This window comes from Lycium barbarum, chromosome 6 (assembly GCF_019175385.1).
Source record: "Lycium barbarum isolate Lr01 chromosome 6, ASM1917538v2, whole genome shotgun sequence".
Taxonomy (NCBI): domain Eukaryota; kingdom Viridiplantae; phylum Streptophyta; class Magnoliopsida; order Solanales; family Solanaceae; genus Lycium; species Lycium barbarum.
In genome coordinates, this window is record NC_083342.1 from 103,179,694 (window position 1) to 103,193,818 (window position 14,125).

The 14,125-nt window shown below is 37.1% G+C and overlaps 1 protein-coding gene across 7 annotated transcripts in view; it reads right to left on the reverse strand.

The window, feature by feature from the left end:
- Positions 1-6,552: 6,552 nt before the first annotated feature.
- LOC132645145 (putative acyl-activating enzyme 19) overlaps positions 6,553-14,125 on the reverse strand; it is a 30,350-nt gene continuing 22,777 nt past the window's right edge. For 4 of the 7 annotated variants that reach the window (XM_060361935.1, XM_060361933.1, XM_060361939.1 and 1 more), the window contains 6 exons: positions 13,642-13,706; positions 13,208-13,267; positions 12,474-12,518; positions 12,045-12,154; positions 10,753-11,942; positions 6,553-7,903 (listed from right to left, as the gene is read on the reverse strand). In XM_060361935.1, the coding sequence (XP_060217918.1) occupies positions 11,720-11,942; positions 12,045-12,154; positions 12,474-12,518; positions 13,208-13,267; positions 13,642-13,706 (503 nt within the window). In that variant the 3' untranslated portion in view covers positions 6,553-7,903; positions 10,753-11,719. Of the gene's footprint in view, positions 7,904-10,752; positions 11,943-12,044; positions 12,155-12,473; positions 12,519-13,207; positions 13,268-13,641; positions 13,722-14,125 lie in introns of those variants that run through there. The other 3 variants (XM_060361934.1, XM_060361938.1, XM_060361936.1) reach the window with 3 other exon arrangements.

Consider the following 14,125-nt stretch of genomic DNA (forward strand, 5'->3'; position numbering starts at 1 on the left):
CTTTGTATGTGCTTGGAGAAGGGCCAAAGAAGCGAGGGGGGTGGGGGTAGTGGTTTTGGATAAATTGTATTTTAATTTATGGTTGGTTACGTTATGGAGAAGGTTTAGAGGGGTATTTATGGAAATACAAAACTAAAGGAGAAAATAGATTTTGGTTTTCGAGTCTATGATTGAACTTATTACTTCTATGTTTGGATAACATTTGTTTAATGCATTCATTTTCGATTTACAGTCGTAGTTGCTTTCCCAGGAAGTTATTGAAAATGTATTAATTAATTAAAAAAGGGAAATAAAATCAATTTGTTAGGTTCATTATGGCTTTACAAGTTTATAATACATCATACATCATACATCACTATGATATCAATTTGAAGGGTTGGTGTTACAAGCTCAACAAACTCATAGCATTAACAATAAAACAAATTAAGTTTCTACAGCCTACAAGGTTAGTATATTTGTTACGATTTCTAACATTAATTAAAGCGGTAATCATTTCGGAGCCTCTCCTTCTTCCTTCTCTTTTTATAATATGCTTTGATTTCTTCTTTTTTTCTTTAACACAATGATGATGACAATAATTAAATAATATTTTTTTCATCATTTTTTTTTAAATTAGCAATGTATTAACATCACGGTGAGCTCGATAATTTAATATCATTGTAATCTTTTCATTATCCTAATCCAAATTCCAAATATTGGGGGAGGGTATAGACGTATATTAAAAGTGATGAAAAGTTGGGAGTGGGAAGAAACATAGGTGAATTCAGTGATCTAATTTAAAATTTGAGCTTACCATCAACGAACCCATAATAATTCGTTTTATTTATTGGGTTCGCATGGAGTTTTAACCTGTACCTAATATTGCAGCTCAGCCATGATGCTATTGCACCCATGCCTTTAAATATATACATGTGCATATATTGTGTGCGAGAAGGCAGTTATCTTTTTATGAAAACCCAGAATAGAAGTAAAGCAAGTACTCTAATACCTTGCTGTTTTTTAAGCTGACGAGATTGCCCCTGGACTTAGCATGTGGGTTAGGTCTCAAAAGCCTAATATTACTGGAATTAGTTATTGTCAATATTGGGTGAACTGATCTTTTCTTAATTAAAGCAAACGCTATAAATAGATTATAAAAATTGAAATAATTAACTCTGACTTCTGAAGTTTGATTAAGTTCATCATGAGTACGAGAACAGTCTGTCCACGTGTCCAGACAATCAATTCCATGCAACTAATGGCCACTGGATTTCATATGCCAGAAAACGTTTTTTTTTCTTTCAATTATTGAAAACATTAGCTAAAAATTGTTGGAATTTTGGTCGACGTTAAGATATTTTCTTTCTTTTTTAAGAAGCCACTTGATGGGCAAAAAGGGAAGGGAGGAAATTCAATCCTTTCAGTGACAGTTGTCATTTTAGGACAACTGAAGGTCAGAATTGAAAACAAAAATGAGTTTAATAAGGTCAGAAATGAAAACAAAAATGAGTTTGATAAGGTCAGAATTGGAAAAGAAGTTGATAAAAATAGAAGGAGAATTCCAAAAGAAGCGTCTAAACTTGGATTTTCATCTTTGAACACTAATAGATAGGACCACAGACAAAGCGAGAAAATGATCTAGAAAAACCCCTCTTTCAAGTTAGAATATTAATGTAAGATTTTATTGGTCCCTCTTTTTATTAACTGCGAAAATTTTATTTTATTACTTTATACATGAGTGATTGTAATTTGTTGGTGTGCAATATGCTAGTGAATGCCACATAACGATCAATGAAACCCAACCTCATGTTAGGATGTGTTTCTTTCATACATATTTAAAGTTGTGGCTGACACACGCAACACTCTTCGTTTGATGTTATTATAACACTCCGACTTAGCTCTTCCAATATGTCGTTTTAGATGTAGCATGTTATATCAAATTGTGGTCATGCGAGAATGTTATTTAAATTGCATTGAAGGTGGAACGAGTGTTTGGGAGCAAGAGATCATTTGTAAATTAAAGTAACTACAAATTAGACATGATTCAACTTCAGAAAGGTAGAACTCCTAATATAAAAGGAATTTGGTCATTATTCTTAAGGAAAAACCGTAGTCTTTCAAAATTTAGTTTTCAACGGTTCAGATGATTTATGATTAAAAACATTTGCTGGTGCGCTAGCCAACACTTCAATCCTCATAAATTACATATGAAAAACTAAAAAGTGTTTTCTTATTTGAGAAGGAACCTTTTCCCCCCTTTAAGTTTGTTTAAAGTATATGTGGAAAGATATGTGCCAGGTAAATTTATGTTGTCTCTTTAATAATATTAGCCCTTCTAAAGTGGTTATACCAACCTGAACAACTGCGTCCAGATTGGTTCATTCATAATGCAAAGAATAGGATACCTATCATCTTTTTTGATAATAAAAATAGTAAGGCCATCCATATATAATCGGAGTGTAATCGTAGTTACACAAATTCAATGATTGTTACCTTTTATCAGTGCACAATAAACAATTCAACAAGATATATTAACTTATTTAGGAGAATAAAAAAAAAGGAGTTTTTCCTTTTCTTCTAATTATAGTGTAATTCCTTTTTGTATTTCTTCTGTTTAGGTTTGGTAGGTGTCAATTCACAAATCCCCTTTTTGATTCACTATATATACAAACCGGATAAATTTTTCTCTGTCATACAACTATTCTTATCTATGTAAAGGTACACAATTAAACTAAGAAGCTTACTTTTTGGCAAGTAAAACTCACTCTATCTCAATCTTCATCAAAATGACAAAGCACATTAGCGAGATGAATAAGATCTATTCATTTGTAATTAAAGATTCAGGGGCCGAGCTACAAGAGTAAAGAATGCTTACTTTTGGGTAAGTAAAACTCACTCTATTCCAAATCTCAATCTTCATCAAAAGAAAAACCGCATTAGCAGGATGAATGAGATCCATTCGTTCATAATTAAAGATTTCAGGGCCGGCTACAAGAGTAAACAATGTTTTAGTAAAACAAATCTCCACCTTAAATAACGACGAAAATCCAAATTAATCGGTCATTAAACAAAAAAGAAGTTATCAAGACATGACTTTAGTTTAAAGTATCGCCTTACTTTATTCAGTCACAAGTGACACATTGTAAAAAAAATTCACGCAAACCTCAATTTCTCCTTTCTTCCCTCCCCTTTAATTAAACCACTAGATGGACAATATTTCAAGAGCATTGGAGAACATCCGTTCACATTCACTACTCACAGGTCAGGCAGATGCATTTGAACCACTACAAAACAAGAGCCTGTGACTCGAGCTTTATCTCTATATATGCATTCATTTCTTAGACGACAATTCCCTTATTCTAATTGTATGTGAAATTGTCTGGAGTTATATGGGGCCAAATGTTAGAAGAATCTGCCGTTGTTGAGTTGCTATCTACAGCCGCCTAATTGGGTTGACTTGGGGGCTTCTTTCTATTGGCTATTTGTGGTTGTCTTGGACCCAAGCCTCATGTTATCCAGAAAAGCTATGTGTCATGTGGCATTCTTTGCTAGGCTGACAATTTCGTATGCAACACTTAATTGTTAATTTTGGCATCTTCCTTTAAATACTTTGGTGGTGGAAAGATATAGAATTCTTTTTCATTGTATGGGGAAGGGAAGGGAAGGGAATGGATTAGTACTGAAGCATTCAAAAAATAATTGACAAAAACATGCATAAAAGAAGAATTACTATAATACTCCATCCCTTTCATTATTTGTCATTTTTAGTTCGGTTACTAGGACCAATTGTTGCAGTTAAATTGGACTATGTCTTGGTCCAGCTTCTCCCGTGTAAAGATTGAGGATAGACAACGGAGCATATCTTTTGTAGGAAAAATGGCAAAAAATACCCCTTGTGGTTTACGACATGGTCTATATTTGCCCATCGTTGAAAGTTAAGGTCAAATATACCCTTGTCGTTATAAAACAACACATGTTTGCCCATATTTTCTAACACATCTAACCGAATAATTAAAAAGGGGGAAATGTTTAAATTTAATCATATTCTTTAAAAAATTGTATATATTTATCTTCCGTTTATAGCTGGGGCTAATATATTGCCATCCGTTTGAAAATTGCCCTCGAGCAAATTAATTTCAGAAAGGAAAAGGGATATGTTGTACACAAAAGAGGTAAATTATTCTTCTTACATTTTACAATGGAAAAAAGAAGAGATAAAAACATAGTTATAGCAGAAATTGAGTTTCTTTAATAATTATTTTAGTGTAGAACAAATGAATAAGTGAAATAATGGTAAAAGGTTCTCATCTTTATATTTTAGATGCATGGTTTTGAAGATAAAAATGTTACTACGTTGTTAATTAATAGGGAACGTAAATGTATTGCTAGGTGACTTAAATAATAATGTTCATTAAAAAAAATATTATTAAGCATATAAAAATAACAATGACATTAATATTATATAGAATTAAGAACACATTAAGGCGAGAGCAGTTACCGTTTATATTTAGTTTTAAAAAATAAGCACTCTTAATTTCCGCAAGAGTTTTCGCCAAACAAGTTAGCAACAACTCAAATTAGAGAGCTTTTGTAATTTGTGAATCTTGAGAGGTGAGCTCCTATAAGTTTAAGAACCTTAGGAGGGTTTACATAACATTTTCCAGCAAAAAAAGTATTATTGATGTAAATAAGATAATAAGTTTAGTGCTATCAAATGAGTAGTAATTATGAGCATCAGCATTATTCACAAAAAATATTAACGAATTAAAAAATAAAAGGATCTCTATTCTCTCCCTCTCATACTTTGTCTATGTATATAGTGTACCTAAATAATTGTAATACATTCTTTTGGATAGAATTGAAAGGAAAAAATTAAGAGAAAATCATGAAGGCCTATAAAGACTAGGTCTTAACCATTTGATGCCAACTAACCGGCCATGATACTTGAATTATGTCTAAAACTGTGCTTATCTTGCTTTTATTTTTCTTATATATTTTATAAAATACAAATAATGATTAATTTATTCATGCATGACGAATATGGCAGCAAGGTGGAAACAAAAGAATATACTCCATATGTATTCAACTATTCATCACTTACTTATAGTTATAGTTAGGGCTGTTCACAGTTTTGGTTAAAACCAAAACCAAACCGAAAATTTAATCAAACCGAATAAAATAACCGACATTTGGTTTAGTTTGATTTGGTTTGGTTTTAAATTTGAAAAACCGATAATATTTGGTTTGGTTATGGTTATAGTAAAAAATAGCCGAATAAATAACCGAACCAAACGGATAATTATATACATAAAATTTATATTTATTTATATGTATAATATTAGCTTTTCATAAATAATTAAAGATATTTTATACCTTTTAATTTTGGTCTACTTATTTTTAAGGCCCATGCCTTAAAAGAATATGTCCAACAATCCAAGCCCAACTCTAATAAGTCGTAAGCATAAGGGTTGTTTGTATTTTGAAACCTCTGTTTGACTTGTTCTTTTGAATCTAAACTGCGTTGCAAGTTTGATCCACCTGATTTGCCATCAGCGTGTCTTTCCCTCAATATGCAGCAAAGTTCACCCTTATGGGCCGTGAGGAAAAAAGAGCTTCATAAGAAATTTGAAGAATGTAGAGAGAGAATATTTGAATTGTCACGGCTAGTCATAAACCGAAAAACCGAACCAAACCGACAATAACCAAACCGGTGGTTATTATTTTACATGGTTTGGTTATGGTTTTAGATATTTAAAAATCGACTAAATTGGTTTGGTTATGATTTTAACCAATAACCGACCCAAACCGAACCATGAACACCCCTACTTATAGTTAGCTAGTGGGTGAAAGGGGCCACACTGTAACCTACTATGCAAGCAGCTGCACCTAATAACCTAAACTAGTAATTTTCAAACTTTGCCAGAAAATATTTATTCACACCGTACACCAACCCATACTAAATACGAACGATGGTTAAGTAATAAATTAAAGTGAAAATCATACTTATAGTGATAAGTTGAGATGCAAATGCATGTCACTCATGTATTGGTTTAAGTGACAAATTGATGTGAAAGTCATAGTTAAGTGACGTATTTAGATGCATACGCATGCCATTCATATATTGGTATGTGGTCTATAACAAGTAGAGCTCCAAACTTAAGAAAAAATAGTACAAAATAACCTTCTATAGCTAATTAAATCATACTGTAGTGTAAAATTTTTATTACTGTCAATGGATATAATTTAAATCCGCCAATATAACCAAATTGAATCAAGAGGCCCCATGATTCCCAAAAAGACTAGCTGTACATGTACGCCAAAAATTTGAACCAGAATCACGGACAAGCAGTTTGTTCTCTAAGATGGAGTGTAATAATTAAGATATCTTAGTCAGAAGCCTAATCTTGTAAAACAATAGGTTAGTTCAGAAACAATATCACAAAACTCAAACGAAAAAGCAAATGAAGAGAAAAGAAGGTATATCTGAACAAGCAGCAACAAGTAGAACGAAAAAACAAGATTTGTATTAGAAAAAGAAACAAGCGATGAACGTAATTTTCCGGAAGAAACAAATTACCAATAGAAGGCAGTTGCCTGATTTTGTATTGTCAATTGCTTTTCTAAAATGAATTGCATTAAAGCTATAACCCAATCTGTACACACAATTACTAAGAGGGGTCTTGAAATAAACTTTCATATCAATGGCAGCACATCCCCTGCATGTAAATTGATACTCACCACTATCCACTCATCGGTCAGTTATATACGTTCTTGTAAAATAAAGATGCGTACGATTAGGCAAGCAGAGGATATTTATACAACCTACCAAGAAATGAGGTGAAACAAATAAGGCACGACTTCCACGTCTCTTAGCTTTCATTCTAGAGAAAAATGCTTAGTGTGTCAATGCGGTTTCACACATGGTTCGTTCTATCTGATGCATCAGGCCAAGTGTTATCAAGAAGCATTGAGGTATAAATCATGTCAAAGCAGGAAATGTTGAGCATGAATTGGAAGTATTAGTATGTCCCATATTTTTTTTGAGGGAATGAATTGTCTCCATACTTGCCTTGAGCAAGTCTTACGTCATGCGTTAGCTTTTGAGATTGAGTTAGGTTCACGATCCATTTTCTTGATATGATGCAAGCCAGGCCCATCCCTATCTTAGTTTAGCCAATTTTGGACACCCATTTTATATGAGTTGCTATCTCCTTTTGTGATCTTGGGAAATCCTTACCTCATCAGCCAGCTTTTGGGACTGCTTATCAAGAAAAGCAGAATGTCTCAGGAAAGCAGCAACCATCTGGCTTTATGTGGGGCCCTTTTTTGTCATCACGAAGCTGGGTGATTAGCACACTAGTTGGAGAGACTTGATTGTTATTTAGTGCTTTCACAACAGCAACAAAATTGTCTCACGAAAGCAGGCTTTAAGTGGAGCAACTCTGTCATCAGGAAGGTGGACAGTGAGCACATTAGTTGAATGAGACCTAATTCATTATTTAGTCCTTCCAAACAGTCGCTCTGGATATTGCACCGAGTATCTTCTTCCATTCAAATTATTGGTGATATAAGGAAAAATAACCATTCCTTTCCCAAGTGGGAAATGCACTAAGCCTTTCTCTATGCAAAGAGTTTGACAAAATTTCACAGGGTACCTAAAGTGCACCAAGAACCACACTGCATCAGATCTTTTCTCAAAGTTCACCACAGCATTTCCAGCAATAGAAGGATGTCAAGGATGCTCGTGATTTCCTCATAGTTTGATTCTTCCAAAGTCCAAGGCTCAAATAATTCGCAGGAAACTTCTTTGCCAATATTTGATGCTTCGATACTGAGGAGTTGTTGTCACGCCCCGAACCATGGTCTGGGCGAAACACGGCACTCGGTGTCATACTGCATGTGACCGAGCGAACCACATGGCTTGCTGAATCATCATGAGGCATACATGAGCGGAAATATAGCATGAACGTGATGAGCTTTTATAAAACATGAGATGTGTCACGGGCCGCCTCCTTCATAGTGTCATTTGTACACTAATGGCCTGTGCGGCGCCCGTAGTCCAGGCGGACTACGAGCCAGCCTAATGATAGTCCTAGGACTCATGGCACGTCCTTGCGCCCATGGCTTTGGAGGCTTAGCTTCAGCGGTGCCGCTGGGTCGATGTCAAGGCCTTGGCCTTGCCTTGCTAGTATGCCCCTATGGCATGTTTCATATGTTGGGTCTGCGCCTGCACACATACCTGGGGTTGGCTACGGACATGACAGTCCCTCGCCTGGTGCTGAGCGTCGCTGGTGCGCGCACAGCCCAATCCTCAGGCTTGACACTGGTCTGGTGCCTGTGCACCTGGGCGGTGCGACGCCTGAGTAGGGCAACTCCTGAATCCTTGGCCAGTGTCATGTGTGTCCTTTGTGGTATGCCTATGATGAGGCGTTGCCAAATGTAGCCCTCGCGACATACTTTCATCTTGCATGGTGCAGCGTCGCCCCACGACTGCACGTCTAGGCCAACGGACCCTTGCTCGCTAGGCTGAACCTGAGCCAAGCTCACAAGTCAACACACGAGGCTCTTAGGAGAGGTGCCTCGAGTGTTCAATCGGCACGGAGGGCTTTCTCATTTTCAAGGATAGCCCGCAGGGCATGGTCGGTCCATACGTCAAGCCTCCGGCTCTCGTTGGGCGCCCAACGCTGGCCTGTGGCCGAGCGCCGCCCATAGAGTTGCGTAACTCGTATGGGTACCTAGGACCCTTTGGGGATGCCTAGGCAGGCCCTTGAGGTTGGCCCCCAAGGATGCTCACTTAGTGCGGCTTGATGGTGGCACGCACGGGGGGAGGCTGGCTGAGCTGAGACACTTGTGCCCCCCTTATATATGCTTTAAAAATAAAAGCCCAAGTTTTAGCACTGGACATGATTCTGCTCGAGAATCACACTTGGCCTTTCTCAATGATCCGAACTCCAAATGAGGCGCCGTCTGTTCCTAACTCTTTCTCTTGACGTCCTTCACTCCTCCATGAAGTTTCATCTCATCCCCATGCTCGTGGAACGAGATATGGCCTTAGGGAGCTTTGACACTGACACTGCTCCTTGGCTAAGTCAAGCCCTTAGGCAAATGATGTTCAAATGACGCCAAACTTGGTAAGCACCTTCAATAACATCCTAGGAAGGGTGTGTTCACCCGAAATCCCAAGATTCCATCCATAGCTCGGAAACGCTCAGGACTGACACTCAGGCACGCACGGGGTCGCTCGTGCGTCGACGACCCGTGGGCTCATCCCGGATACTTGTGGAACTTCCTTGCTACTCTTAGGATATGCAATGGAGCATATCTATGATGATTGTGGGCTCCCGTCCGTCGGCACCCATGTTGGTGCACGTCGCCCGCACGGCAAACACTGCCTGCACGGCTGGCACTGCCTGTGGGCTGGCACTGCCTGTGCGGCTGACACTCGTTTGGCCCGTTCAGGGCGCATGAGGTTACGGGCGCCAAGGCACAATGAAGGCAGCCCGTAACAGATGTCATAATAATTTAATGAAATATTTGTTTAAATCATAAATGCGGAAATAACATGAGTTGAGCCAAAGATGGCTAAACACCTTGCATGTCTAACATAACTAAACTGACTAGTTTATAAAACCTCTAATCGTGAATCTTGACTGGAAAACGTACTTGCTGGGATAAAGCCCCCAAGCATACCTTTAAATGCATGACTAGTAAAATAAAGATAACTGACTAAACCCCGAATGAGATGGGGCTCACCAATGAGCTAATACGAACAAATCCTACTGAGCAGATGCGGCGTCCTGTAAATACGTATCTGCATCGTGAAATGCAGGCCCCCGGGCAATAAAAGGGGACCTCAGCACATTGAATGTACTGGTATGTAAAGCAACTGAAAGAAATAACATGGGACATGGAATAACATGATAAGAACTGAAACTGAAAACATGAACATGAACATGAACATGAGCATAAGCATGAGCATGGGTACATATATATAACAAAAGTAAAACATGATAAGTAGGGAGAGCATTTCATAAACCGATAACATGATATCACCACGTGGATACGTGGAGTCTGGTAGCTCACCAGACCAGCAGAGCCCCCATACCTTACCAGGGTATAAGGTGGTAACGTGCCTGATGTATCCATTCAGTGTAAATTAAGGAATCGTCCTAACTGGGCGGAGCGATCCTTGTCCTACGGTGGCTACGTAGTTTCAGGCTATCTGAGCCTTCTCGGTAATTCGTGCAACTCCCAAAAACATGAACATGATATAATTGGCTAAGAAGTCCATGATTTTCGTGAATTAACTTGTACTCGACTTGTAATCATGATTTCACGAAATAACTTTTAAACATGGTTTCATGAAATAACTTGTAAACATGATTTCATGAAATAACTTGTATTTAGCATGTATGTATCTTGTATCATAGCATGAAAGTAATTATATAATATAGTTGCATGAAAACTTGTAGACATGTAGGATATTCATGAAATAATCATTCTTAGTTAAAAATATGCATACAAGAACCCATGGAATACAAGATATGGGTTTTCATGGATTACGGACTGATTCTCAATAATCATATGGAGTTATTAAGAACACAATGATAGAATAATAGCAATTCATACATAATCTATTCATGGACATGGACCTAGGGTTGTCATGAACATGGTGTAGAAACCCTAGTTTTAGTAGAGAATCATAATTTATGGATTATGAGGCGTGGGGAAGAACAATGATGTTTCCCACACGTAGATAGTAACTCTACATACCTTAATCGCTCCAAACTTGAAGAAAAGTCTGAATCTTTGAAGAAGAATTCCAAAAGCTTTGAATTTGGAAACCTTGAGAGGATTTTCACTGATTTTCGCAGCTACTGTTCGTGGCTCAAAGGGTACTGCTCCGGACATCCAAATCCAATCTCCACCGTTCATATTTTAGACTTATGTGTTATGAACATTCAGTTAAAATTTGGGCTTGATCCAACGGTTAGATTATCGGGAAACACCAAATTAATATGGCTGGTCGGAATGAAACTCAACAGAAAAATACTAGAGTTTTCTCCAACTTTTTACAACTCTGATTTTTATAGGGTAACGGGATGGGTGGATTTATTCTAGTCTTTATAAATGATAAATCTTGTAGAATACAAAGGTTCTTGATTAAAATATTTACCTTGGAGGAAACCTTAGGAAACTAGATTGCCAAACCAAATTCTTGAAGGTTTCTTGATTTTTCTTGATTGCAAGAATGAGTTTCTTGCAAGATTAAAGTGTCTAGGTTCTTTAGGGATGGAGGTAGAGAGAAAAAGAATAGTCTCTTAGGGTTTAGAATAGTGTTAGGACGTTTTTACTTCATACAATAATAAAATAAGGAGCCCCAATTTGAGTAGGAAAAGGCTAAAAATGTAACCCAAAATCTGAAAATTCTGCTCCGACCAGTGATAGTAAAACAGGCATAACTCTTAGCACAAGGCTCCGTTTGAGCTCCATAAGATACCGTTGGAAAGCAATTCCAAAGGGATACAACTTTCATGTTTTAAGTTTTCTCAAATTATCAACTAATCAAGGAGTTACGGGTGCCCAAAGTAGGCTGGTCAACCACTTTCGTAATACGTACAAACTTTCAAATTTTTCTCTGAAACTCTACGTTACGAGTCTAACATGAGTTCTAAGATACGAGGTGTTACAGTTGTATACCCCCACAGATTGAGCATGTGAAAGACAAGATCTAATAGGCTTATATTGGTATTTCTTCCTGGAGTCTAATACAGTGCACATAGTCGTCCCGGCAACCAACAAATATTTTCCCACCTATCATCACCGGGGAGGAGAAGCTGTCTCCTCCAAGTTCAAACCTAGCAAAGTCCCGCACCATATCACATGGTTGTTTTTCTCCGTCAAAATTCAAACTGACTTGGAGAACATGTATACTTCCAGAACTGGAGCAAACACAGACTAACCTGCCAATGACATATACACACATGGATTGAGTTTCCTATTGACTGATAACTGATTATAATCCATAGAACAATTCATTGCATGATCAAACTACAATAAATCACCTTTGAGACAGAGAAGAATCAATACATGCCAATAGCAAGTGTTCATCAACATAGGCAGATGAAGTAATTGGATGTCCAACACCGTGCTTCCAGAATAAATCACCTTTTTCCTAGCAGAATATGAAAAACCCCATCAGTATGATCAAAGATTTCATACAATGAAGGAGATTTTGAAGCAAGAGGAAACTAATGAGGAAAAGACGCAGAGATTAAGTAACTTGTTCCGACAGTCAGATAGATTACAGAACAGCCAAAATTTGGTCTTCAAGCTCCTTAAAAGGATTGAAAAGAACTTCTTTCGGATCATTTACACATTGGGAAGGAGAAGGCACCATTTGTGTAGTATGCTCTCTATAGTTACTGTCTTACTGAATAATCATTAATGTCATAATTATAAGCTGCAGAACAACGGAAGTTCAAGATCTTTACCAAATCAAAGGAGTAGACACTGCCATCTCTTGAGCAAACAAGCACCTGTAGAGATTTAAAAATGAAAAATATTCATACTTGCGAGCATTTAGATTTTAGATTTTGAGATACTACTAGCTGAAAAAATAAGAAAGGCTTTGGGAATGTAAAGAGCGGAAAACTAAGGATAGCAGAAATAAACTTGTGAAAGGCCTAATTAGGCTGATATGGTGAAACTTTTAGGGTGACTGCAATAGCTGATTGAGAAGTCATAAGGTCTTTTCACCAAATGAAAATAGAAGCCGAAAGATTGAAAGTAATGATAATCAATGTCAAAAATAGAAGTGTGTCAAAAAAGTTGGCACAGACATCGAGAATTAGTACGGTTCATAAACTATTAGTACGGTTCATAAACTAAGGCCTTCGCTTAATGGTGGACATACTCCTAATTCGAAGCAGAACACTGGCAGGAAGCATGAAAGCCATCAAGAGAAATTTAAATGTGACTTTTGGTTTTTAAACATATTGCTAAACCCACTGTCCTCACCCTCATAAAGATAAGAGATACCGTGTAACCCCTTATGATCTACAAATCATGACTTTCATGTTTGTTTCTCACCCAAAAGGTTCTGTACATCTCACCTACAAACTAGTATGTGACTAAGCTTCCTTGTGATCGTTATCTCTTAACATAGAAGTGTGGTTGGGTGTATCAGATTTATAACTCTAGAAGATATTACAGGGAGAATAATCACCTGCGAAGGTAGTGCACGAGATATGCAGGGCCCAGCAAATATTGGGCCAGTTGTACACACCTATTCCACAAAAACACATAAGTAAGTAAATAAATAGCTGATGATAATTGAAAAAGGGAAGTCTCAGGAAATGGACAGATATGCATCAACTAAAAGATCATAATCCCAATTTCATTTGGTATTAAAGATAGTACTTATTCAATCAAGAAAATATGTGTTCATGCTCCAGTACATTAGTTTACGCTGATTGTTTAAATGTGAATATTCGTGCAGTTGTGCTTTGGTCATGTGGAAGAGCTGGTTCTTCTATATTTGGATTTGCCTCTTTCGTGCAGCTTTTAACATGTTACAGTTTTGCCACCAAAAAATACCCTCCTTATATCCAAGTAACAAGAATGAATACATGGACTTCAATAAAACTAATGTTGTTATACCTTCCAGACGACAGATCCCTCAGTATCCAGCGCAACAACACTTCCATCCACCATGCAGCATATAACTGCAACACCACAAGCTAAGTTGAATGTAATTGAATCTGAAACACACACCATAATAGCACATGCTACCAACCATCTAAAATTTGGACAACAATCCATAACATCATAAAAATAAAATCATAAGAAATATGACAATCTGAATGTCCAATAAAAAATTTAAGACAATCATTGTAGCCTTAGACCTTTGTACACAGCTCTGGATGCCTTTATACACCTATCTTTTGTATATCTCTAACACCCCCTACCACAGATAACCCAATGTACGGTTGACATGCAGGCTACAAGTCATATTATGGGTGAGAAAATGGATTAGCCAATTGTTGCCCTCTGGATGCCCTCACATTCGACTATGGAATTGGTATATCAACACCTTCTGTGCACATGTAATGGTTATATGGTTCACATGGGCTAAAAATAGAAC